This window comes from Coregonus lavaretus (genome assembly GCF_964263955.1).
Source record: "Coregonus lavaretus genome assembly, chromosome: 10".
Taxonomy (NCBI): Eukaryota; Metazoa; Chordata; class Actinopteri; order Salmoniformes; family Salmonidae; genus Coregonus; species Coregonus lavaretus.
Genome location: NC_139997.1, coordinates 32,736,358 through 32,763,613, shown reverse-complemented (window position 1 = coordinate 32,763,613; position 27,256 = coordinate 32,736,358). Strand labels below are relative to the sequence as shown.

Sequence of the window (27,256 nt, the reverse complement as noted above, 5' to 3'; positions counted from 1 at the left end):
TATCGGAGGTGTTCTGCAAACTTGTGATGAGGATTTATAATTATCATTTGTTTTCCCGTCGTTTAAAGCTGGCAACAAATTACTTTCACTTTGTTTTACACCACGGACGTCAGAAATAATTCATGGATATTACATTTTGGACTACGTGTTATTAGGTAGCATCTATCTAACTTGCTAACTAAGTTAGCTAGCTACTATATAGCTAGCAATGTGAACGAGAGAAAGGTCTGAAGCTAGCTAACTGTTATGAAAAGCTCGTAGCTATGTGTAGCTAATATACTGTTGTTGGCTAGCTAGCCAAAGACAGACATTTGATACAATGTTGTTCAGCTAGAGATGAGTGGAACTTGCTTAGAAGCTTGGTCTAATTTAACGTACTCGAATAATACTCCGTTATTTTATCTAGCTAACGTTACTTGCAATAACTTAAAGGAAACAATTTATATTGTTTGCTACCTAACTAGCATTCTTCTGACTGCAGTTTTCAAACCAGATAGATAGCAAGATTACATCCTTGAGAAGTCTGTCGCCAGCCAAGTTGATCGTCTTAGGTATTTTCGTTGAAAGTTGAGCCTCAATCAGGAACTAGGATATTATTGACAAGAGGCTAACATTAGCTTGCATACTGTTTCAGTGGTTGAACTTGTGCTGTGAAGACTAGCTCCCATTGCTATAATAGCTGGATCTAGTCCTGACAGGGACTTTCTTGCAAAGATCATCAGACCATGTTTTTCTACTGGTCTTACTTTCAAGGGGCCATTGTTATTAGCTAAATATATAGCTAGCTAACCAAGTCAGTTGCTGAGGATGCCTGACTCAGAAATGCGTCTTTCAAATGCTGGTTTGGGAGAATTGGACTCAGATAGTCTCCCTTCAAATTCCGGTTTGGGAGACTTGCAGTGGTTTTGCATTGTTACACTGTTCATTGCCTCCATCATTACATTGATACTGTATCTAGTACAGTATTATTACAGCGATCAACGGATACAGACGACTGAGCAAAACAATGTGGTTTCGGAGGAAGCGGACGCTCTGTTGGGATGGGCTCTTTCACTGAACAGTTGGGAAAGTAAATGGAGAGGGGCTTGGTGCAGAGCTTTGAATGACGAATCGAAGAAGTCTGGGGTAAGTCTAGCTACCGTTCGTACGCCAGATGTGTGATAAATATGTTTCCATTACCGGGCGTTACAGGTTAGCTTATACAAAACGACGCCATGGATTTTTCAAATAACCTGTTGTTGATGCTACTGTGGATTTAAAATCTATCTGAGTTTCCTCTGGTTTTTGTAGAAGCAACTGGACACGGACATTTATAAGATACCATTTCCCCCGAATCGAGAACGAATACAGTATCGCTAATAGCAGGTTAGTTGAGAAATTCAAGTCCCATGTCGACCAAAGGATTGTTTCACTTACCAAATTACTATTATAAAACTACAGAGCAGACTGTAGCTACACATTTTTTTTTTAAATTGTCCCTGACAGACGTTACAAAGAATCCACTGTAGCCAAACAAACAAGATATGATTACAGGATCTGTATGAAACTAACACGACCTAAGCACATAGGTGAGCATCGTGACAGCACAAGCTCCTTGTCACGGAATAGTGTCAACAATCTTGATTCCCATACATTGATGCTGTGCCTTGTTGAAACCTCCTCATCTCTCAAGCTACCGTCAAGACTTGAAGCCCCTCTACCTACAAACTCCCAACATACGAAATTGAAAACGTGATCCATTTCTTCCATGTTCTCTGTCTCTTTACTTGAAACTGTCAAAATGAAGTGTAATGTTGAGATAATGGCAGTTGTTGGGGCATAGCCTATTGCTGATCACCTCCTGACCTGTGTACTCCTAACTCACACAGTGCCCAGTGCAACTAACATTAGAAGAGGATGGCCTTCAGTCATCAGAGCTGGTGGTTGGCCAAGTGTCCAGCTTCAAGAAGTCTGCTGGTCAGAAGGTAAGATAAAGTCCCTGTGTATCAGACTGGCTCTCATCCAATGGCTCAGACTGGCTCTCAATGAATTGCACACAGAATGACAAGCTCAGTACATTAATGCATTATAGCCCAAACATGGTTTTGTCATTGTTTTTGAATGCTTATTTTCCTGATAGAATCAAGATTGAGGTAAGAGGGGGAATCTGGATCAATGGGGTCATTGTTGAACCCAGTGCAGCGTCCTCCTTCTCCTGTAGCCACTGACATGATTTTGCAGTTATTTTTCATTTGGCAGTGTTGGCCTCTTTAACATTCATTACAGCTAGAAAAGCAAGCATTTATGCTGTTGCCTTTTCCTAATCAACATGCCCTAATGTCATAACCCGGATCTGTAGTCTATCCACTCTTCCACTGTAATTCAATGTAGAGGGGCTGCTCTACTGGTGCTACAGCCATTTAACTTAATTTCAGGTCTGCAGTGGCCAATATCCTGAGTCACACAATGTCCATTAGCTTCACTGGCACTTCCAGACATCCCCCCCCCCCCTTAAATTGTCTGGCTGGAGCCAATAGCAGCCTCTTTGCAGTTTTCATACAGTAAGGACATTTTTACTACCTCCAGCTCTAAGTTTATGGGATCCTCATACAACCAGCCCTCTTCTAAAAGGAAGGTGGGGGGGGTAGCTCCGACTAGGAAAAATTGTTTGAACGGTCATCCAACTCGGAATTCCAAGTGGGAAACTCAGGCATCTTTCTAGAGTTCCCAGTTGTCTTGAAAGCACCATAAGGAGACGAGTGAACCAATGACAAGGAGGGTCAAGCAGGGAGAAATGTACCTGCCTTTAATGAGATGCTTCATGTTTGAGATTTCTAGTTGATTGTTCTCACACACTGAATTGGTTCCAAAATAAGCAACACATAGTAACTATTAAGGAAGAAAACCAGGTTAACCAATTGAAATGTGAACCATGTATGCACTTTGCAAGAATACCACAATTATGGTTAGGCATGATTAGCACCAAGCACCTTTTTACCTCAAATACATTTTTGAGTTTTCCCTCGCTTATTGTATGGTACTATTGTAACTGTTTACTGTCTTGTCTTCCCCTAGGCTGCACAATGCAAGGTGATTGGGGACAAGCTTCAGTTCTCCCTCAGTGCCTCACCATCAGCCATGTCTCCAGGAGAGCCCTGTAGGTACAGCGTGAAGATATCTACACTTGAACTGCAGGTAAATGAACACAACAGTTCTGTTCACTACATCTGCAGCTATAATCTATCCCGGGGCTCCTGGTTGTCTCCCTGCGTTGTCTTAATGGAGGAAGCGCTGATTTATTGAACGTGACGCACTTCAGCATAGCTTCTCTTCTGCTACGAGTATCAGATTAAATGGCGAGGACCCAGAGGTTAATAAATGTCCTGGAGACCTTGTTTAGAATGGCGCCGGAGGAGATGGCTGCCGTTTTACGGGCTCCTAACCAATTGTGCTATTATGTGTGTTTTTTCACGTTATTTGTAACTTATTTTGTACATAATGTTTCTGCCACTGTCTCTTATGGCTTACCTGGTTAAATAAAGGTAAAATAAAAAGTAACAAATTATGACCGAAAAGAGCTTCTCTATATCAGGACAGCGATTACTCACCTCGTACTGGACAAATATTTTTTTTTAAACGAGTCGGTCGCAAAGGATTTTCTTCAGACACCCGACAAGGCCCAAAACCCTGTCATTCGCATGAGAAAGAGACAGAGATATCAGGGACATAGGTCGGAGTGCCTTGTAAGGATCCGACGGCGAGTTGGTAATCTGCCTCTACTATCAGTCCTATTAGCCAACGTACAATCATTGGATAGCAAAATAGACTAACTACGATCATGGATATCCTACCAACGGGACATTAGAAACTGTTTCACCGAGTTGTGGCTGAACGACGACATGGATAACATACAGCTGGCGGGATATACACTTCATCGGCAAGATAGAACAACTGCCTCCGATAAGACAAGGGGTGGCGGTCTGTGTATATTTGTAAACAACAGCTGGTGCACAACATTTTATATTAAGGAAGTCTCAAGGTTTTGCTCGCCTGACGTAGAGTATCTCATGATAAGCTATAGACCACACTGTTTACCAAGAGAGTTTTCATCTATATTTTTCGTAGCTGTCTATTTACCACCACAAACCAATGCTGGCACTAAGACCGCACTCAATGAGCTGAATAAGGCCATAAGCAAACAGGAAAATGCTCATCCAGAGGCGGTGCTCCTTGTGGCCGGGGATTTTAATGCAGGGAAACTTAAATCTGTTTTACCTAATTTCTACCAGCATGTTAAATGTGCAACCAGTGGGGGGGGGAAATCGAGACCACCTTTACTCCACACACAGAGACGCGTACAAAGCTCTGCCTTGCCCTCCATTTGGCAAATCTGACCATAACTCTATCCTCCTGATTCCTGTTTACAAGCAAAAACTAAAGCAGGAAGCACCAGTGACTCGGTCAATAAAGAAGTGGTCAGATGACGCAGATGCTAAGCTACAGGACTGTTTTGCTAGCACAGACTGGAATATGTTCCGGGATTCTTCCGATGGCATTGAGGAGTACACCACATCAGTCACTGGCTTCATCAATAAGTGCATCAATGACGTCGTCCCTACAGTGACCCGTATGTACAGTACCAGTCAAATGTTTGGACACACATACTCATTCAAGGGGTTTTCTTTATTTGTTACTATTTTCTACATTGTAGAATAATAGTGAATACATCTAAACTATGAAATAACACATATGGAATCATGTAGTAACCAAAAAAGTGTTAAAGAAATCAAAATATATTTTATATTTGAGATTCTTCAAATAGCCACCCTTTGCCTTGATGACAGCTTTGCACACTCTTGGCATTCTCTCAACCAGCTTCACTTGGAATGCTTGTGGAGGCCAGGTCATGTGATGCAGCACTCTATCACTCTCCTTCTTGGTAAAATAGCATCCGTTCACCCACACTGCGTCTCACAAAGAAACAGCGGTTGGAACCAAAAATCTCCAATTTGGACTCCAGACCAAATGACACATTTCCACTGTTCTAATGTCCGTTGCTCGTGTTTCATGGCCCAAGCAGGTCTCTTCTTATTATTGGTGTCCTTTTGTAGTGGTTTCTTTGCAGGAATTTGACCATGAAGGCCTGATTCACACAGTCCCCTCTGAACAGTTGATGTTGAGATGTGTCTGTTACTTGAACTCTGTGAAGCATTTATTTGGGCTGCAATTTTCTAATGAACTTATCCTCTACAGCAGAGGTAACTCTGGGTCTTCCATTCCTGTGGCGGTCCTCATGAGAGCCAGTTTCATCATAGCGCTTGATGTTTTTTGCGACTGCACTTGAAGTCTTAATGTTCCATATTGACTGACCTTCATGTCTTAAAGTAATGATGGACTGTCGTTTCTCTTTGCTTATTTGAGCTGTTCTTGCCATAATATGGACTTGGACAAAATAGGGCTATCTTCTATGTACCCCCCCCCCCCCCCCCCACCTTGTCACAACACAACTGATTGGCTCAGACGCATTAAGAAGGAAAGAAATTCCAACTTTTTAAGAAGGCACACCTGTTAATTGAAATGCATTCCAGGTGACTACCTCATGAAGCTGGTTGAGAGAATGCCAAGAGTGTGCAAAGCTATCATCAAGGCAAAGGGTGGCTATTTTGAAGAATTTGTTTAACACTTTTTTTGGGTTACTACATGATTCCATGTGTTATTTCATAGTTTTGATGTCTTCACTATTATTCTACAATTTAAAAAGTAGTACAAATAAAGAAAACCCCTTGAATGAGTAGGTGTGTCCAAACTTTTGACTGTTAGTGTACATACCCCAACCAGAAGCCATGGATTACAGGCAACATCCGCACTGAGCTAAAGGGTAGAGCTGCCGCTTTCAAGGAGCGGCACTCTAACCCGGACGCTTATAAGAAATCCCGCTATACCCTCCGACGAACCATCAAACAGGCAAAGGGTCAGTACAGGACTAAGATTGAATCGTACTACACCGGCTCCGGCGCTCGTCGGATGTTGCAGGGCTTGCAAACTATTAGACTACAAAGGGAAGCAAAGCCGCAAGCTGCCCAGTGACACGAGCCTACCAGACCAGCTAAATTGCTTCAAGATAAGCAACACTGAAGCATGCATTAGAGCATCAGCTGTTCCGGACGACTGTGTGATCATGATCTCCGTAGCCGATGTGAGTAAGACCTTTAAACAGGTCAACATTCACAAGGCCGCAGGGCCAGACGGATTACCAGGACGTGTACTCCGAGCATGCGCTGAGCAACTGGCAAGAGTCTTCACTGACATTTTCAACCTGTCCCTGACTGAGTCTGTATTACCAACATGTTTCAAGCAGACCACTATAGTCCCTGTGCCCAAGAACACTAAGGTAACCTGCCTAAATGTCTACCGACCCATAGCACTCACGTCTGTAGCCATGAAATGCTTTGAAGGGCTGGTCATGGCTCACATCAAGACCATTATCCCAGAAACCCTAGACCCGCTCCAATTTGCATACCGCCCCAACAGATCCACAGATGATGCAATCTCTATTGCACTCCACACTGCCCTTTCCCACCTGGACAAAAGGAACACCTACGTGAGAATGCTATTCGTTGACTACAGCTCAGCGTTCAACACCATAGTGCCCTCAAAGCTCATCACTATGCTAAGGACCCTGGGACTAAACACCTCCCTCTGAAACTGGATCCTGGACTTCCTGATGGGCAGCACCCAGGTGGTAAGGGTAGGTAACAACACATCTGCCACGCTGATCCTCAACACGGGGGCCCCTCAGGGGTGCGTGCTCAGTCCCCTCCTGTACTCCCTGTTCACCCATGACTGCATGGCCAGGCACAACTCCAACACCATCGCTAAGTTTGCCGACGACAAAACAGTGGTAGGCCTGATCACCGACAACGATGAGACAGCCTATAGGGAGGAAGTCAGAGACCTGGCCGTGTGGTGCCAGGATAACAACCTCTCTCTCAACGTGATCAAGACAAAGGAGGTGATTGTGGACTACAAGAAAAAGAGGACAGAGCACGCTCCCATTCTCATCGACGGGGCTGTAGTGAAGCTGGTTGAGAGCTTCAAGTTCCTTGGTGTCCAATCACCAACAAACTATCATGGTCCAAACACACCAAGACAGTCGTGAAGAGTGCACGACAAAGCCTATTCCCTCTCAGGAGACTGAAAAGATTTGGCATGAGTCCTCATATCCTCAAAAGGTTCTACAGCTGCACCATCGAGAGCATCCTGACTGGTGACATCACTGCCTGGTATGGCAACTGCTCGGCCTCTGACCGCAAGGCACTACAGAGGGTAGTGCATACGGCCCAGTACATCACTGGGGCCAAGCTTCCTGCCATCCAGGACCTCTATACCAGGCGGTGTCAGAGGAAGGCCCTAAAAATTGTTAAATACTCCGGCCACCCTAGTTTTAGACTGTTCTCTCTGCTACCGCACGGCAAGTCTAGGTACAAAAAGCTTCTTAACAGCTTCTACCCCCAAGCCATAAGACTCCTGAACGGCTAATCAAATGGCTACCCGGATATTTGCATTGTTCCCCCCCACCCCCTCTTTTACGCTGCTGCTACTCTCTGTTTATTATCTATGCATAGTCACTAACTCTACCTACATGTACATATTACCTCATGTACCGGTACCCCCTGTATATAGCCTCGCTACTGTTATTTTACTGCTGCTCTTTAATTATTTTTATTTTGTAGTTGTTTTTTACTTCACTTATTTTTCTTAACTGCATTGTTGGGTAAGGGCTTGTAAGTAAGCATTTCACTGTAAGGTCTAAACCTGTTGTATTTGGCGCATGTGATCAATAAAATGTGATTTGATTTGAAAATACTGGAGGGGATTAGTTCCCAGCTCCCTCACTTCTTGGTTAAGGTGGCCCACTTTCCCTACTACCTCTCATACTAATGGAATTAAGAATTTTCCAAAAAGTAAAGGTCATGACGTTGAGTGATGGTCCCTCTTTCATGCAAAACAAAGTAGAGATGGCTTGATTCATCTATTTTAGTAGCACGGCCCATAACTGACGTGGCACGATTTACAGTCAAATCTCAGGCTCACCCACAATGTTTACGTAATCAAGCCTTTTTCTCTCTGCTTGAACTAAAGCTATTTTGAAACCAATAAGGTGCTTTACTTGTTGCCTCATTGTGGTCCTGATCGGATTCTGCCATAAATACAAGTCCAGTGAGTGGTTAATTGGATACTTTGGGGATTTTGGCAATGAGGCCCTTTATCTACTTTCCCAGAGTCAGATGAACTCGTGGATACCATTTTTATGTCTCTGTGTCCAGTATGAGGGAAGTTCTAAAATGGATTAAATTGTTTTTTTCTCCCTCATCAATCTACACACAATACCCCATAATGACAAAGCAAAAACAGGTTCTTAGACATTTTTTAATGGAAATATTACATTTACATAAGTATTCAGACCCTTTACTCAGTACTTTGTTGAAGCACCTTTGGCAGCGATTACAGCCTTCTTGGGTATGCCGCTACAAGCTTGGCACACCGGTTTCATCAGACCAGAGAATCTTGTTTCTCATGGTCTGAGAGTCCTTTAGGTTCCTTTTGGCAAACTCCAAGCGGGCTGCTATGTGCCTTTTTATTGAGGAGTGGCTTCCATCTGGCCATAAAGGCCTGATTGGTGGAGTGCTGCAGAGATGGTTGTCCTTCTGGAAGGTTCTCCCATCTCCACAGAGGAGCTCTGTCAGAGTGACCATCGGGTTCTTGGTCACCTCCCTGACCAAGGCCCTTCTCCCCCGATTGCGCAGTTTGGCCGGGCAGCCAGCTCTAGGAAGAGTCTTGGTGGTTCCAAACTACTTCCATTTAAGAATGATGGAGGCCACTGAGTTATTGGGGACCTTCAATGCTGCAGAAATTGTTAGGTACCCTTCCCCAGATCTGTGCCTCGACACAATCCTGTCTCAGAGCTGTACGGACAGTTCCCTCGACCTCATGGCTTGGTGTTTGCTCTGACATGCACTGTCAACTGTGGGACCTTTTAGATACAGTTGTGTGCCTTTCCAAATAATGTCCAATCAATTGAATTTACCACAGGTGGACTCCAATCAAGTTGTAAAATATCTAATGGATGATCAATGGAAACCGGATGCACCTGAGCTCAATTTCGAGTCTCATAGCAAAGAGTCTGAATACTTATGTAAATAAGGTATTTCTGTTTTTTATGTTAATACATTTGCAAACATTTCTAAAAACCTTTTTTCGCTTTGTCAGTATGGGGTATTGTGTGTAGATTGATGAGGAACGTTTTTAATTTAATCCATTTTAGAATAAGTCTGTAACGTAACAAAATGTGGAAAAAGTCAAGGGATCTGAATACTTTCCGAATGCAACATTACTTAAGTCCACTTGTACTGTGCTTTATGTAACACTTAGGCCTACACTGTTTCCAGTCTGACCGAAATCTACTTTTACTGATCAAACCGCTATCAATTTTGCTTAATTCAGGCATTTTAACAGGGTATTTCAGTGGTATCAGACAAAGCCTTTGTTTGGTAACACTGAGTTGGCTGTACAGCCAGAGCAGAGTCTAGGCGTTCTGGGACAGGATGGCCCAGGGCTGTGGCGGTCATGGCATTTTGTCAGCCGCTGAAACAAGCCACTGATGCAGACCTTTGGAACATCTACATTTTAAAAAGTATATTAAATCCATTTAATATAGCCTACACCATCACAATAAATCCATTATTTATTTTAGACAGCTCTAAAGAAACCTGTTATGAAGAAAATGTAGTCTATTTCAGAAGAACAGCATAGCATACTCTGAGTTGTCCTTATGTTAAGCCCTGATCTGGCTATGCCATATGGCTGTGGGCTTCACTAGTTAATTTAGCAGACAAGATTTGCTTACAATTCCTTGGCATTATTTTATATTATAGTATGAAGAATACAATTAAACATGGCTGAATAAAATATAAATGATGTTTTCTCCAACCGTTTTCCTTGGGAGTCCGCACATGTGGCTATTCTGTGTTGAGCGGTTAACAAATAAACAGGTCCTCCTATATGCTTAATTTAGAGTTATTTATGCAACTTTAGTTGTGATACAAACATGCCCCCCAAAAATATCCATGCGTTGTGCCCTTGGGCTGAATATAATAATATAATTCCCTCCTCCCGGTTGTCAATTGTAGTGCTCCGAAGCACCTCTCACTCTCATGGCTCTCTCAGACAGTGTTGCCAACTCCCCAGTAAGGAAATTAGCTATTGGCTGTCCTAAAAGTCGCTAAATGATGTCATCACCTAATTTGCATAATTGGCCATGTGCATGTAATTGTGATGGACGCTGTAGGAGAGAGGAATAACGCTGTGGGAGAGACAAAAAGTGAGTAAAAAAACACCCTACATTTACATCCCGCCCTGAATGTAAGCCAGGGCGGGATCAGCCAGCGGCGGCTTCCCGCATGCGCGATTCATTTGCAGTCTGGACGTGGAGGGGTGAACATCTCCTGCTCTGACTGCAGCTGGGAGGGACTGCTACGCGAGGACTGCGCCGCCTGTGAGTGCTTTGGGACGGGCTGCTCGTTGAGAAAAGGAGGAACGATACGTGCTTTCACGTCAGTCTCCAATAACACCAGAAAAAGTCGCTAGATAACACTTTTTTTTTTTAAAGCGATGATAAACTATGTTGATAAACTATTAGGCTATTTCTTCACATAAGCGCAGCAATGCACACACGGCAGTAGGCTATAAGTGGGATTGTTCCAAAATGCAATCAATTAGCGGGAAAACACTGTTCTCAAAAGCGACCGCAAATGTGATTATGCATGAAATGCTTTATGCCCAGTCAAAGCCATTCGCTGCTCTGGCACCCCAATGGTGGAACAAGCTCCCCCACGACGCCAGGACAGCGGAGTCACTGACCACCTTCCGGAGACACTTGAAACCCCACCTCTTTAAGGAATACCTGGAATAGTATCAAGTAATCCTTCTTCCCCCACCCCCCATACATTTTTTTTTTTTTAAAGGTGGTTGTCCCACTGGCTATCATAAATTGAATGCACCAATTTGTAAGTCGCTCTATAAAGGTGCATTTCTATGGTGAAAATGATATTCCCCAAACTTGAAACTCACGTGCCGCCTATGCATGCCAGTTAGGTTCTACACCAGTTGTAAAGTGGATTAATGTGCTTAATTTTCAGAAGTTATTTGGCCACTTTAGTTGTGATACAAACCTTATCAAAACATGAGGTGTGCGACTATGATTTGAAAAAATCCCAAAAAAAGGCATGCACTGTTTCTTGCCCTACTGCACACGCTGGGCATCATTCGCAAGTGATAATATTGTCACCCATCAGACTATTCTTAATTGAATGTCTCCACATATACTAAGTAATATACACTACCGGTAAAAAGTTTTAGAACACCTACTCATTCAAGCGTTTTTCTTTATTTTTACTATTTTCTACATTTTAAAATAATAGTGAAGACATCAAAACTATGAAATAACACATATGGAATCATGTAGTAACCAAAAAAGTGTTAATCAAATCAAAATATAATTTATATTTGAGATTCTTCAAATACCCACCGTTTGCCTTGATGACAGCTTTGCACACTCTTGGCATTCTCTCAACCAGCTTCACCTGGAATGCTTTTCCAACAGTCTTGAAGGAGTTCCCACATATGCTGAGCACTTGTTGGCTGCTTTTCTTTCACTCTGCCGTCCGACTCATCCCAAACCATCTCAATTTGGTTGAGGTCAGGGGATTGTGGAGGCCAGGTCATCTGATGCAGCACTCTGCCACCATCCTTCTTGGTAAAATAGCCCTTACACAGCAGGGAGGTGCAGACCACCATAGTCCCTGTGCCCAAGGACTCTAAGATAACCTGCCTGAATGACTACCGACCCGTAGCACTGACGTCTGTAGCCATGAAGTGCTTTGAAAGGCTGGTCATGGCTCACATCAACAGCATTATCCCAGAAACCCTAGACCCACTCCAATTTGCATACCGCCCCAACAGATCCACAGATGATGCAATCTCTATTGCACTCCACACTGCCCTTTCCCACCTGGACAAGAGGAACACCTACGTGAGAATGCTATTCATTGACTACAGCTCAGCATTCAACACCATAGTGCCCTCTAAGCTCATCACTAAGCTAAGGATCCTGGGACTAAACACCTCCCTCTGCAACTGGATCCTGGACTTCCTGACGGGCCGCCCCCAGGTGGTAAGGGTAGGTAACAACACATCTGCCACACTGATTCTCAACACGGGGGCCCCTCAGGGGTGCGTGCTCAGTCCCCTCCTGTACTCCCTGTTCACCCATGACTGCATGGCCAGGCACGACTCCAACACCATCATTAAGTTTGCTGACGACACAACAGTGGTAGGCCTGATCACCGACAACGATGAGACAGCCTATAGGGAGGAGGTCAGAGACCTGGCCGTGTGGTGCCAGGACAACAACCTCTCCCTCAACGTGACCAAGACAAAGGAGATGATTGTGGATTACAGGAAAAAAAAGAGGACTGAGCACGCCCCCATTCTCATCGACGGGGCTGTAGTGGAACAGGTTGAGAGCTTCAAGTTCCTTGGTGTCCACATCACCAACGAACTATCATGGTCCAAACACACCAAGACAGTCGTGAAGAGGGCACGACAAAGCCTATTCCCCCTCAGGAGACTGAAAAGATTTGGCATGGGTCCTCAGATCCTCAAAAAATTATACAGCTGCACCATCGAGAGCATCCTGACTGGTTGCATCACCGCCTGGTATGGCAACTGCTTGAAGAAATGAAGAAAATGTAGTCTATTTCAGAAGAACAGCATAGCATACTCTGAGTTGTCCTTATGTTAAGCCCTGATCTGGCTATGCCATATGGCTGTGGGCTTCACTAGTTAATTTAGCAGACAAGATTTGCTTACAATTCCTTGGCATTATTTTATATTATAGTATGAAGAATACAATTAAACATGGCTGAATAAAATATAAATGATGTTTTCTCCAACCGTTTTCCTTGGGAGTCCGCACATGTGGCTATTCTGTGTTGAGCGGTTAACAAAGAAACAGGTCCTCCTATATGCTTAATTTAGAGTTATTTATGCAACTTTAGTTGTGATACAAACATGCCCCCCAAAAATATCCATGCGTTGTGCCCTTGGGCTGAATATAATAATATAATTCCCTCCTCCCGGTTGTCAATTGTAGTGCTCCGAAGCACCTCTCACTCTCATGGCTCTCTCAGACAGTGTTGCCAACTCCCCAGTAAGGAAAGTAGCTATTGGCTGTCCTAAAAGTCGCTAAATGATGTCATCACCTAATTTGCATAATTGGCCATGTGCATGTAATTGTGATGGACGCTGTAGGAGAGAGGAATAACGCTGTGGGAGAGACAAAAAGTGAGTAAAAAAACACCCTACATTTACATCCCGCCCTGAATGTAAGCCAGGGCGGGATCAGCCAGCGGCGGCTTCCCGCATGCGCGATTCATTTGCAGTCTGGACGTGGAGGGGTGAACATCTCCTGCTCTGACTGCAGCTGGGAGGGACTGCTACGCGAGGACTGCGCCGCCTGTGAGTGCTTTGGGACGGGCTGCTCGTTGAGAAAAGGAGGAACGATACGTGCTTTCACGTCAGTCTCCAATAACACCAGAAAAAGTCGCTAGATAACACTTTTTTTTTTTAAAGCGATGATAAACTATGTTGATAAACTATTAGGCTATTTCTTCACATAAGCGCAGCAATGCACACACGGCAGTAGGCTATAAGCGGGATTGTTCCAAAATGCAATCAATTAGCGGGAAAACACTGTTCTCAAAAGCGACCGCAAATGTGATTATGCATGAAATGCTTTATGCCCAGTCAAAGCCATTCGCTGCTCTGGCACCCCAATGGTGGAACAAGCTCCCCCACGACGCCAGGACAGCGGAGTCACTGACCACCTTCCGGAGACACTTGAAACCCCACCTCTTTAAGGAATACCTGGAATAGTATCAAGTAATCCTTCTTCCCCCACCCCCCATACATTTTTTTTTTTTTAAAGGTGGTTGTCCCACTGGCTATCATAAATTGAATGCACCAATTTGTAAGTCGCTCTATAAAGGTGCATTTCTATGGTGAAAATGATATTCCCCAAACTTGAAACTCACGTGCCGCCTATGCATGCCAGTTAGGTTCTACACCAGTTGTAAAGTGGATTAATGTGCTTAATTTTCAGAAGTTATTTGGCCACTTTAGTTGTGATACAAACCTTATCAAAACATGAGGTGTGCGACTATGATTTGAAAAAATCCCAAAAAAAGGCATGCACTGTTTCTTGCCCTACTGCACACGCTGGGCATCATTCGCAAGTGATAATATTGTCACCCATCAGACTATTCTTAATTGAATGTCTCCACATATACTAAGTAATATACACTACCGGTAAAAAGTTTTAGAACACCTACTCATTCAAGCGTTTTTCTTTATTTTTACTATTTTCTACATTTTAAAATAATAGTGAAGACATCAAAACTATGAAATAACACATATGGAATCATGTAGTAACCAAAAAAGTGTTAATCAAATCAAAATATAATTTATATTTGAGATTCTTCAAATACCCACCGTTTGCCTTGATGACAGCTTTGCACACTCTTGGCATTCTCTCAACCAGCTTCACCTGGAATGCTTTTCCAACAGTCTTGAAGGAGTTCCCACATATGCTGAGCACTTGTTGGCTGCTTTTCTTTCACTCTGCCGTCCGACTCATCCCAAACCATCTCAATTTGGTTGAGGTCAGGGGATTGTGGAGGCCAGGTCATCTGATGCAGCACTCTGCCACCATCCTTCTTGGTAAAATAGCCCTTACACAGCAGGGAGGTGCAGACCACCATAGTCCCTGTGCCCAAGGACTCTAAGATAACCTGCCTGAATGACTACCGACCCGTAGCACTGACGTCTGTAGCCATGAAGTGCTTTGAAAGGCTGGTCATGGCTCACATCAACAGCATTATCCCAGAAACCCTAGACCCACTCCAATTTGCATACCGCCCCAACAGATCCACAGATGATGCAATCTCTATTGCACTCCACACTGCCCTTTCCCACCTGGACAAGAGGAACACCTACGTGAGAATGCTATTCATTGACTACAGCTCAGCATTCAACACCATAGTGCCCTCTAAGCTCATCACTAAGCTAAGGATCCTGGGACTAAACACCTCCCTCTGCAACTGGATCCTGGACTTCCTGACGGGCCGCCCCCAGGTGGTAAGGGTAGGTAACAACACATCTGCCACACTGATTCTCAACACGGGGGCCCCTCAGGGGTGCGTGCTCAGTCCCCTCCTGTACTCCCTGTTCACCCATGACTGCATGGCCAGGCACGACTCCAACACCATCATTAAGTTTGCTGACGACACAACAGTGGTAGGCCTGATCACCGACAACGATGAGACAGCCTATAGGGAGGAGGTCAGAGACCTGGCCGTGTGGTGCCAGGACAACAACCTCTCCCTCAACGTGACCAAGACAAAGGAGATGATTGTGGATTACAGGAAAAAAAAGAGGACTGAGCACGCCCCCATTCTCATCGACGGGGCTGTAGTGGAACAGGTTGAGAGCTTCAAGTTCCTTGGTGTCCACATCACCAACGAACTATCATGGTCCAAACACACCAAGACAGTCGTGAAGAGGGCACGACAAAGCCTATTCCCCCTCAGGAGACTGAAAAGATTTGGCATGGGTCCTCAGATCCTCAAAAAATTATACAGCTGCACCATCGAGAGCATCCTGACTGGTTGCATCACCGCCTGGTATGGCAACTGCTTGGCCTCCGACCGCAAGGCACTACAGAGGGTAGTGCGTAGGCCCAGTACATCACTGGGGCCAAGCTTCCTGCCATCCAGGACCTCTATACCAGGCGGTGTCAGAGGAAGGCCCTCAAAATTGTCAAAGACTCCAGCCAGCCTAGTCATAGACTGTTCTCTCTGCTACCGCACGGCAAGCGGTACCGGAGTGCCAAGTCCAGGTCCAAAAGGCTTCTCAACAGCTTCTACCCCCAAGCCATAAGACTCCTGAACAGCTAATCATGGCTACCCGGACTATTTGCACTGCCCCCCCACCCTATCCTTTTACGCTGCTGCTACTCTGTTAATTATTTATGCATAGTCACTTTAACTCTACCCACATGTACATATTACTTCAACTACCTCAACTAGCCGGTGCCCCCGCACATTGACTCTGCACCGGTACCCCCCTGTATATAGCCTCCCTACTGTTATTTAATTTTACTTCTGCTCTTTTTTTCTCAACACTTTTTTTTGTTAAAGAAATGCACTGTTGGTTAAGGGCTGTAAGTAAGCATTTCACTGTAATGTACCGGAGTGCCAAGTCTAGGTCCAAAAGGCTTCTTAACAGCTTCTACCCCCAAGCCATAAGACTCCTGAACAGCTAATCAAATGGCTACCCGGAATATTTGCATTGTTACCCCCACCCCCTCTTTTACGCTGCTGCTACTCTGTTTATTGTTTATGCATAGTCACTTTAATTCTGTAAGGTTGTATTCGGCGTATGTGGCAAATAAAATTTTATTTGATTTCCAGGTGACTACCTCATGAAGCTGGTTGAGAGAATGCCAAGAGTATGCAAAGCTGTCATCAAGGCAAAGGGTGGCTATTTGAAGAATCTCAAAAAGTAACTTTTAACAAGGCACACCTGTTAATTGAAATGTATCAAAATATATTTTGATTTGTTTAACACTTTTTGGGTTACGACATGATTCCATATATGTTATTTCATAGTTTTGATGAAATAACATAGTACGTGTTCTAAAACTTTTGACCGGTAGTGTATGTGTGAAATTAGTTTGGATTTAGGATGGACCATTATCATGCAACTGTCTCGGAACAAAAAAATTAATGTAATCTATGCACTTAAATAGCGAATGGAGGATGCTTTTCCTGTGGTTCATTTTCATGCTAGCCAATTAGGCTATACTCCTGTTGTAAAGCGAAGCAATGTGTTTAATATTAGGAAAGTGGATAAATAAATATAGTAAGCCTATAGAAAGCTGATGAGATCCTCTTTTTAATAGAGGCCATCAACTCTGTTTTCTCACACAATTGCGTAGCCTATAGAAATGTTGCGCAACATGACCTCATGGGCTCTCATGAAGTGTTTGATTAGATTTCCGATCACATTTGCATTGATGTCCGAGTGATTAGAGGGACAATAGAGTACTGAGTACCAGGCAGTTAGCAAGTTTTGTAGGCTACTAATTAACCTAGTTACCGTGACTAAACGGTCATGTGGAATTTGACTGCAGTCATGACTCGTGACCGCCGGTTATACGGTCACCGTAACAGCCCTAGGATGGCCCAGTCACTAGTACACAGTCCTCCCTCTCTGTCGATCACCCCCACTCTCGCTCCCTGTCTCTCACTTAGTCTCTCTGTGCTGGACTGCTCAATTACAGCTCATTGTGTTGGCTTGCACTCTGAGCAGTGTGTGTGTGACTGTGTTGTTGCTTATGGTGGTTCTGTTGCCCTCTGTTCCCCAGTTGAACTTGCAGATGAGGGAGGCTGAAGGTCAGGTCCAGGTGGGCTGGGGGGTGTCCCATCTGGAGACATGGGACCTGCAGCTCACCCCCATCTTCACACCGGTACGGCCCATAGCCCACTGTCTCAGTTGTAGTGTTAAAGAGGCAATACACATTTGAAAAACAAAGTAAGCGCTTCAATACTTCTTGTGTGTAAACTGCAAACCTGAACATAATTCTTTATGATGTATCCCAAAACCAGCAGTCCAGACAAGTCAAAGTGTAATGGAGATGATTGCTATTGATATGATGGGATCGTTGATCGGTTTGTTTGTTTTATGTCTCTGTCAGGACAATGCCACAGGCCCCAGTGTGGCTGCAGTAAAGGACAGGCTGAGACAGCTACTGTGTGTGGTGCGTCCCTCCGTGATGCTGAGTTGCAGGCCTGCTCAGGCCACAGAGGTCAAGGTGAGAGGAGGACATACGACAACAAAAACACCCCGTCAGCACATCGTGCTCCTGTCACCCAGTGGCCATCTCTATACCTCTCCATTGATAGATATGCCGAAGCGCTAGATAGCAACATAGATAGGTTGCTTAGTCTCTACACCCCATGTTCTTGAGTCAGGTGTGTTAGTGCTGGGCTGGAACAAAAGCCTGCACACCCTCTAGCTCTATATTTCTACTCTGCACTACATGGTATATGGAAGTGCGTAGTATCGGCATGTTCTGTCACCTTCTGTAGGAGGCCAATAACAAGGTGACATCACCGCCCAAGCCCCCCCGCGCTCATGACTGGAAGCTGCTGGTGAAGAATATCCGGGTGACGTGTAAGGAGCAGGAGGATGGTGCTGCAGGTGAGGGACACCACTGGGTCACAACCTGGTTCAACTATGGAAACGAGTGGCGCAGTGGTCTAAGGCACTGCATCGCAGTGCTAGCTGTGCCACTAGAGATCCTGGTTCGAATCCAGGCTCTGTCGTAGCCGGCCGTGACCGGGAGACATGGCGGCGCACAACTGGCCCAGCGTCGTCCAGGGTAGGGGAGGGAATGGCCGGCAGGGATGTAGCTCCGTTGGTAGAGCATGGTGTTTGCAACGCCAGGGTTGTGGGTTCGATTCCAGTATGAAAATGTATGCGCTCACTAACTGTAAGTCACTCTGGATAAGAGCGTCTGCTAAATGACTCAAATGTAAATGTAAAATGTGATCAAAACACTGAAGTGTTGTTACAGCTCCAAATGTGCCTCATCTTGAGGTGGCTGCCAGCAGAGATGACTGCATCATGCAACCCAAGGAGCCACTGAGACTTGTGTTCTTTTCTGACCTGTTTAACCCATTGAACCCGAATCACTGTGGTTCTACACTTTCCTACAGTAGCAAGGCTGTCATAGCTGCAGCTCATCACCCCACAGCAGGGGCAGAGCGTCTCTCCCTCACTCCCTAAATACATTATGGTTGATAAATTAGATGTGTGGTGTTCCCCACTTCTCTCCCAAGTTGCTTATTTTTCATTAAAGCAAAGAGGGTAATTATGCTGGTAGGGTTTGTTATGAAATTGGCTGTGGCCCAAAGCTAAGGAGGCAGCAGCTTTTTGGGGTGTGCTGTCTGAAAAGCTCTACCTAACTGTAGATATTTAATTAATTAAAGCAATCCAGGTCCCTTTCATTGAGTTTCAACCTGGCTTGTCAGTCACTAATAAAGTTTCCTGCTATCTTGTAATGGCTTTATTCCCCTTAGCTTAGCCTCAGTCCAGCCTGAAGCTGAGTGTTTAGTTAGCCAATAGCTAGGGCAACGTGTGTCTCTTCCAGTTGATGCATTATTCATTCCGTTATGAGCCTGATAGCCAGACCAATTTAGCTCATCCATTGACATGTACTAGTCACAAAGTCACTCAAAGTTATTAGCATGCTATTAAACTAAAGTGTTCAGACCATAGAAATAGAATGAACTCATTCCAGTTCTGTGGTTCATATATCTAAAGTCAATTTGATCTAATGTTCAAAAATCATAATGCTCATAAATTGGGTTGTCAGTGTACTGTATTGACTGGTATTTCAATATCCCCAACCCCAATGTTTGATTTGTATGTGAACATGTATTTCTGTTCAACTCATCTTCTGTTGTTTGCACTTTGCAGGCAGTACGAATCCCCTGTGTGTGCTGCAGCTAGACGACCCTCCACAGAAATTCTCCACTTTAGTCCTACAGAACACAGCCAGCCCAGCCTGGGACCAGCCCTTCATCTTGTGAGTCCAGTCTTTACAGAGCCCTGTCTATAGGGAAAACAAAAATGAATTTGTAGCCTGTGAGCTCAATCGCTTAGTAAACACTTGCCACCAGTTGCATAATATCCAACCCACAGTCCTCCTCTCGCCTTCATTGTCTTTCTATTGCTCGTTTTCAGAGTAAATGTTCCTCTTTTTCTCTTTCTCTCACCAGTGAGCTGAATGGACGATCAAAAGAGCTCAATATTCAGCTGCTGGATGATGGGAAACCTCAGGAGAGTAAGTATGTCTTTGTTTTGTATCTCTTTAGGCACAAGGAGAGGGAATGACACTAATAATCTGTCTGATACACACCCAAAATAGTTTTACTTTGAAGTTGATTTTAAGAACAATGAAAGCTTTATATGTCTGACAGCCTTAAAATGTCCTCTGTTGTCTGTCATTTTACTCAGATATTTTTCCTGTATGTATGAAGTCTTGTAATGGCAAACTGATTGGGATGTGTTGTCTTCCTGACAGACTCCATACTGGGTCAAGTGTCCGTGCCTTTTGATCTGGTGAAGAAGCAGCCCAAAGGACCGCAAACATTTGCACTCATGACCAAAGACCAAGTGACTGGGTCACTTACTACTGAGGTAAGATCACTACCTTTTAACTTCTTAATGCATATCAAATGCATGTCTTTTCCAACACCTTCATGTTTTACACAATGTTTTAGAAGTTTTATTGAAATTCCAACCAGTTATACTTGAACACATATGATAATCATGTCTTTACCTCCTTTCTCTTGTACCCCAGTTTACCTACCTGGAACCCAGTGAGGTGCGGTCTTGGCAGCCCCCTACTCCAGCCCCCACTAAGAGAGTGGAGATGGACCGCACAGTCATGCCCTGCGGTACTGTGGTCACCACAGTCACTGCAGTGAAGAGTAAACCAGGACGACTACTACTGCCTGGACTCAGCATAAATACAACCCAGCGTACGTATTGAATTAACGTTTAAGATGGAACACCAAAAATATGGCAAGAAGAGACTCATTTGGAGGTAATATAGTCCTTCTTATCCACATACTACAGACAACCGTTCTCTGGGGCTTTGATGTTCAGGCTTTTTGACACATTACTGTCTCTAGTCTAGTCTTATCCTTACTATGAGATGTTTCTTACAGGAGATGGGCTTAGATTATTTCAAATAAAATGTATCAAAAATAAAAAAGATATTTGTATTAAGTTATTCGTTTATAAGGCAATTATCCAAGTGATCTTGTATGTTTTCAGAGACTCCCTCCAATCCTCCCAGCAGCACCATGTCCAAGGTGTCTGGACGGAGGGTGTCAGAGAAGCCGTCCATGCTGGGGACCATGGGGAGCAAGGCCTTGTCGTCCTCTGACACAGAGCTGCTCATGCTCAACGGGACCGACCCTGTGGCCGAGGCCGCCATCCGCCAGCTCCACGAGTCCGCCAAGCAGAAGCTCAAGTCCCCGGTCAAGAAGAGCACCATCATCATCTCAGGAGTGACCAAGGTACCATAATAATACATAGGATTTGTATAGGGCTTTTCTGAAACCCAAAGACGTACCATACAGAGCAGCTAGGCAGTACACTCTCTACCTCCAACAGTGGGTTTTCTATTCTGTACTCCATTTCCCAGACTCCTCTGTCTCAGGATGATGAGATGGCTCTGATGGCAGGCTACGCTGCTGCGATGGACGCCTCTATGTCAGATGGGGGATCTCAGGAGATTGCTGTGGCAACTGCGTCAGTAGTAAAAGCCAGTAGCAACCCCCCGGAGGTGTCGTCGGACCCCCAGGAGGGCCCCAGTGGAGTGTCCCAGGCTCAAGCCCAGCAGGTCCCGGAGGACTGGGAGTGCCAAGCAGGAGAGGACACAGACAGAGATGCAGACAAAACCTCAATGTCACTCTGCATCTCAGAGTCTGGATCCAAAAAGAGCAGAGGTGAGATTTTATGGAATGTGCCCTATGCCAGCCCCGTGCAGACTTTCAACATCTCATTGCTGTGTCTATTTTTGGCCTTATTCTGTCATAAAATATTCTACTGGGCATATCACTTTTGTACCTATCTTACACTGTTCAATTCCTAATGATCCTGGTCAACACTCCTGTCTGTTATTTTCTGTCTTTCTCTCCCCCTCTCTCTTTCCATCTCATTTATGTCATTTCTCATCATTCCTTCCTCCTGTCACAATTTCTCATCATGTCTTCCCTTGTCACTTTCTTCTTTGCCATCTTAGAGGAAACTAATCAGAAATTATTTCCTGAAGAGTAAGTTACCTCACGAACAGCTGTTTGTAGCTTGGTACAGTAGTGACTAGATTAAAATGCTATCCATCTGTGAAGTGTGACATTCACATTTGCTTTCAGATGGTATAACATCCATTAAATTTTAGGCTGGAACAGTGCCTAGTTTGGTTGTAAGGAGCAGTTTTAGGTGCATTCTGTCAAGGTCGGTTCTATTTTTCAAGTCCAGATTTATTAGTTAATCCACTTTCTCTCTTTGACCTCTTCTTTGTCCGTGTTTGATTGTCCTTGTTTTCACCTTGAGACTTTGTCCTTGTTCAATGGTGTTTGTTGTTTACCCACTTACCCTAATTAACTCCCATTCATCAACATATGGTTTGCATAAAGATGTGGTCCACCTTTCTTCTCCTCCCAAGGTAAAATTATCGGTATCTGGATGTATCTGGCAAGGCTTTGTATTGAAGCGTGTGTCAAGTTTCCTAAACGCTCAAATGGAGCCGGGATTTTCCTCTGGGCTCAAAACAAGCCCAAAGGGTGAACGTTGGCCCACATATTCACAGTATCTCTTGCGTATAACTTGGCTCCAATTTATGAGGTGCATTGTGCAAACAAGAATTCATGTTTTTTGCATTATCGTATTAGTGAATATAGACTGTGGCATTATGAGGGTAGTAGAGGACACTATCTGACAGTTACTGTCAGCGAGGACAGCAGAGTCCCTGCCCATCTTCCCAAAACATCTCAAACCCTACCTCTTCAAACATAATTTTAAAAAATCCCCCCACCCACCCCTCCCTACTCTACTGATAGCTACGTTATTGAGGAAAAATGTACTTTCTGTCTGTGATATGTGGTTGTCTTAAGATTTAATGCACTAACTGTAAGTCGCTCTGGATAAGGGCGTCTGCTAAATGACTAAAATGTAAAATGAATTATATTAATTTAGGACAACCTTCTCTGGTTTCCTCCTCTCCCTCCCACCAGGAGGCAGCTTCCTGCACAGGAGTGCCAAGCTGTTCTTCCGCCGGCGCCGCCAGTGCAAGGACCCGGGGATGAGCCAGTCGCACAACGACCTGGTGTACCTGGAGCAGCCTGTGACGGTAGAACGGGAGAAACGCACGGCCACCTTCAGCCGGATGCTGAACCGCAAGCTGCTGCCCAAGAGCAAAGCCAACGGCTCCACCACCACCACCACCACCACCACCCAAACCCTGACACCCGCTCCTACCCCGGGGGAGCAGCATGCAGCATGACCCCCCCCCCTCCGATAGTCCGCCAGCCGCCCCCGCTACTGCCTCTACCCCCTCCTCTAGACCTCCAGCCCCCCACTCCACCACCCGTACCACCCTCTCCTTCCCCTCCGATAGTCCTCCAGCCCCCCACTCCACCACCCGTACCACCCTCTCCTTCCCCTCCGATAGTCCTCCAGCCCCCCACTCCACCACCCGTACCACCCTCTCCTTCCCCTCCGATAGTCCTCCAGCCCCCCACTCCACCACCCGTACCACCCTCTCCTTCCCCTCCTCTAGTCCTCCAGCCCTCCACTCCTCCACCCCTACCTCTCTCTCCTTCCCCTCTGATAGTCCTCCAGCCCCCCACTCCTCTCCTTCCCCTCTGATAGTCCTCCAGCCCCCCACGTCGCCTCCACCTCTACCACCTTGCACTGACTAAGAGACCCCACTTCCCAATCCGTGAATCTTCCATTACTGGTTGGAAGGCAGTATGGAGGTAAAATATTCTCTTCATCGCCCTCCCTCCTGCTCTTCCTCAACTCTCACTTTTTTTTGGAGCAAAATATTTGATAAAGAGAGTGTGTTTTTGGGTAATGCTAATTTAAAAAATGTCATGATAATTTTTTGGCAACATTCTTGCAACATATTCTGTATTTGTGGCCTTCTAAACCAGAATAACTACTGGTGGCCAACCTGCACCCTCATCCTATTAGAGAGGGTAGTAACACAGATAGAACAATGAGCCAGATATTTCACCGGATGTATAAATGTGAAGCATCTGGTTGGTGTTTCCACTCACTACCAAATATGGTGATGAGAGGAAGCTCAGTGGTCATCAGTGGGAGAAGATTTTGTGAGATGGATTTTGGCCAACATTCTGCTACTTTTCTCATGGAAGAAACATTTGATCTCCATACAGTTTTCTGTTTCCAAAACTAGAATCTGTAACAAACCGAGTGGACTGCATTTTGTAGACTTTACCCTTTGCCAAAGTTTTAAAAATGGCATTGTTTAGGAGTGCAAATGCAAATTTGGTTATTGCACACGCACACTTCACAGAGTAGGTGTTTCCCTAATGGAAATATTAAAATAAATGCTAGAACGCACCAATAGGATCTCACTAGCTCGTGCTTGGCTCTGCCCACCTCCTTGCTTGTTCTGCCCACTATGATTAATTTGCTCTCATTGGAAACGACAGGCTCTGGTCAATCTTGGTTATAAAAATCTTTGGTAGTAAGGTCAACCCTGACCTTTGGAAGGTGGTCCAGAGGGACCAAAGAAGGAGAGAAGAGTGGTGTTGACATGATTTGTACACATTGCTAAATACATTTTCTAGGTTTTACACTCAAGGTTTGATTCTTAAGCTTTTTAAGAGCAATTACTTGAACTGCTCTTGTGATAGAGGCTATCTATATAAATAGCAAGCAGCTTGTGTAGGCCCTATATGATTGAGATAGGAGTTTGTGTTGACAAAGGGAGACAGTTTGTTCCTGTGCAAGGCTGATACTAGTGGGAGATGATAAAGCCTAACATTTTAATTCAAGACATCTTATCTAAAGTAAATTCACATACAAACTTCAGAGCTACTGTGAAAATCCTATGCCAGACTAAACATTTCAGACATGAACTGTTATGGCAGATCTGTGTAAATGACATATTTGATGTATGTCATTCACTGGTTATCTCATACAGTTTTGGAAAGTCCAAAATTACGGTTGGTAATAAAGAATTCATTGAGTTTTGGAATTTCCACCATAAACACTATTTCAAAACAGTGCAGTGACATAATGGAGAACATGAAAAGTGCAATTTTCTGTTTGATATTTACAACAACAACAAAAATGTTTTTGTATTATCACTTTTTCTTTTAAATATTGCAGTGTTTTAAAATTATATGCAATTTCCTCTAGTTTTCCAACCTAAAGATTCCCTACACTACAACTGCCTGGGGTTGGTGAGGTGGAAAATGGAACCCCAATGACATCGTGCTGAGAGAGGGAACTAACGTGACACTACCCCAAGGCACACTTGTGCAGTGTTCACTGTTCACTAAAAACGCAGTGGTCATTCACTCATACATTTCTGCTGAATTACATGTTTTTGCTATGTTTTTTATTGTTTTAAAAATGAAATGTATCATAGAGCTTTAAAAATTGTCTAAACAGAAAGGATGATAATTAAAATCTTTAGGACATCTGAATGGTTTGACTGCTTTGGGATTTTATCTAGCTAATGATTGTACTTTAATTTAAACAGGTAAATGAAATGAGTTGTCTAAGATCAATTCCCTGCCAGCTACTGTTTTTCTTCTCATCTAATGAACCTACTGAGAGGACTGCTATACTCTTATGGACATGACGGCATTACTCAAGATGGACATGGTAGTCAGATGCCCTACTGTTTACAAGGCTTTTGAAAAGACTGGAGAACAGTTCTTCTACCTGTGTAGTAGTGACAAACTGTAGTGGGATTACCTCTTGGAAATTGTCAATTGTTCAGGAATGACTTGGGACTCCCTGGCCATGCTATCTATACCTATCATCTGGTGTTTTCGGAGTACTTGACAATGTTGCTGAATGGCTTTAAAATTAGATTGAGGGGCCAGTTCGATTTCCCCTCAACAACCCATATGAAAACTATAATCAATGAGCCCTGTTTTTATCATATCCATGGATGACTGACTGATTACACTGGGGTATGCCATTTATGTTTATTGAACAACCGCATTAACTAAGTTCTCTGTCTGTAGATACTGTATGGGTTATATGTGTCCAGATTATGCTTTATTTTTAACGGCCCTACTGTGAATTAGGAACCAGTGTCAAACGCCTCAGTTCCTGTAACAGGTCACATATTTGAACAGGGGTGGGTCAAATACTGACATAAGCTCCTGGTAGTGTTACCAATGACCAGACTGCAGCTTGTTTCAGTAAATAAGGTCTCTTTTAGAGCCATCTTGCAGCTTGAGATGTACAGTGCCTTGCAAAAGTATTCATCCCCCTTGGCGTTTTTCCTATTTTGTTGCATTACAACCTGTAATTTAAATGGATTTTTATTTGGATTTCATGTAATGGACATACACAAAATAGTCCAAATTGGTGAAGTGAAATGAAAAAAATAACTTTTTAAAAATATTTCTAGAAAATACATAATGAAAAAGTGGTGCATGCATATGTATTCACCCCCTTTGCTATGAAGCCCCTAAATAAGATCTGGTGCAACCAATTACCTTCAGAAGTCACATAATTAGTTGAATAAAGTCCACCTGTGTGCAATCTAAGTATCACATGATCTGTCACATGATCTCAGTATATATACACCTGTTCTGAAAGGCCCCTGAGTCTACAACACCACCAAGCAAGGGGCACCATGAAGACCAAGGAGCTCTACAAATAGGTCAGCGACAAAGTTGTGGAGAAGTACAGATCAAGGTTGGGTTATAAAAAAAACATCCAAAACATTGAACATCCCACAGAGCACCATTAAATCCATTGTTAAAAATGGAAAGAATATGGCACCACAACAAACCTGCCAAGAGAGGGCCGCCCACCAAATCTCATGGACCAGGCAAAGAGGGCATTAATCAGAAAGGCAACAAAGATAACCCTGAAGGAGCTGCAAAGCTCCACAGCGGAGATTGGAGTATCTGTCCATAGGACCACTTTAAGCCGTACACGCCACAGAGCTGGGCTTTACGGAAGAGTGGCCAGAAAAAAGCCATTACATAAAGAAAGAAATAAGCAAACACAATTGGTGTTCGCCAAAAGGCATGTGGGAGACTCCCCAAACATATGGAAGCAGGTACTCTGGTCAGATGAGACTAAATTTGAGCTTTTTGGCCATCAAGGAAAATGCTATGTCTGGTGCAAACCCAACATCTCTCATCACCCTGAGAACACCATCCCCAACATTTAAATGTCTTGGAATGGCCTAGTCAAAGCCCAGACCTCAATCCAATTGAGAATATGTGGTATGACTTAAAGATTGCTGTACACCAGCGGGACCCATCCAACTTGAAGGAGCTGGAGCAGTTTTGCC

General features: G+C 44.2%; 1 protein-coding gene across 1 annotated transcript; it reads left to right on the top strand.

The window, feature by feature from the left end:
* Positions 1-26,179, top strand: LOC311136572 (C2 domain-containing protein 2-like). The gene is made up of 13 exons (XM_084170758.1): positions 1-1,125; positions 1,869-1,964; positions 3,055-3,174; positions 17,525-17,626; positions 17,855-17,971; positions 18,249-18,360; positions 19,642-19,750; positions 19,944-20,008; positions 20,249-20,364; positions 20,528-20,708; positions 21,007-21,251; positions 21,380-21,683; positions 22,971-26,179. The coding sequence occupies exons 1-13, from the start codon at positions 808-810 to the stop codon at positions 23,237-23,239; spliced, it is 2,154 nt and encodes a 717-aa protein (XP_084026884.1). The 5' UTR covers positions 1-807; the 3' UTR covers positions 23,240-26,179.
* The last annotated feature ends 1,077 nt before the right edge of the window (positions 26,180-27,256 follow it).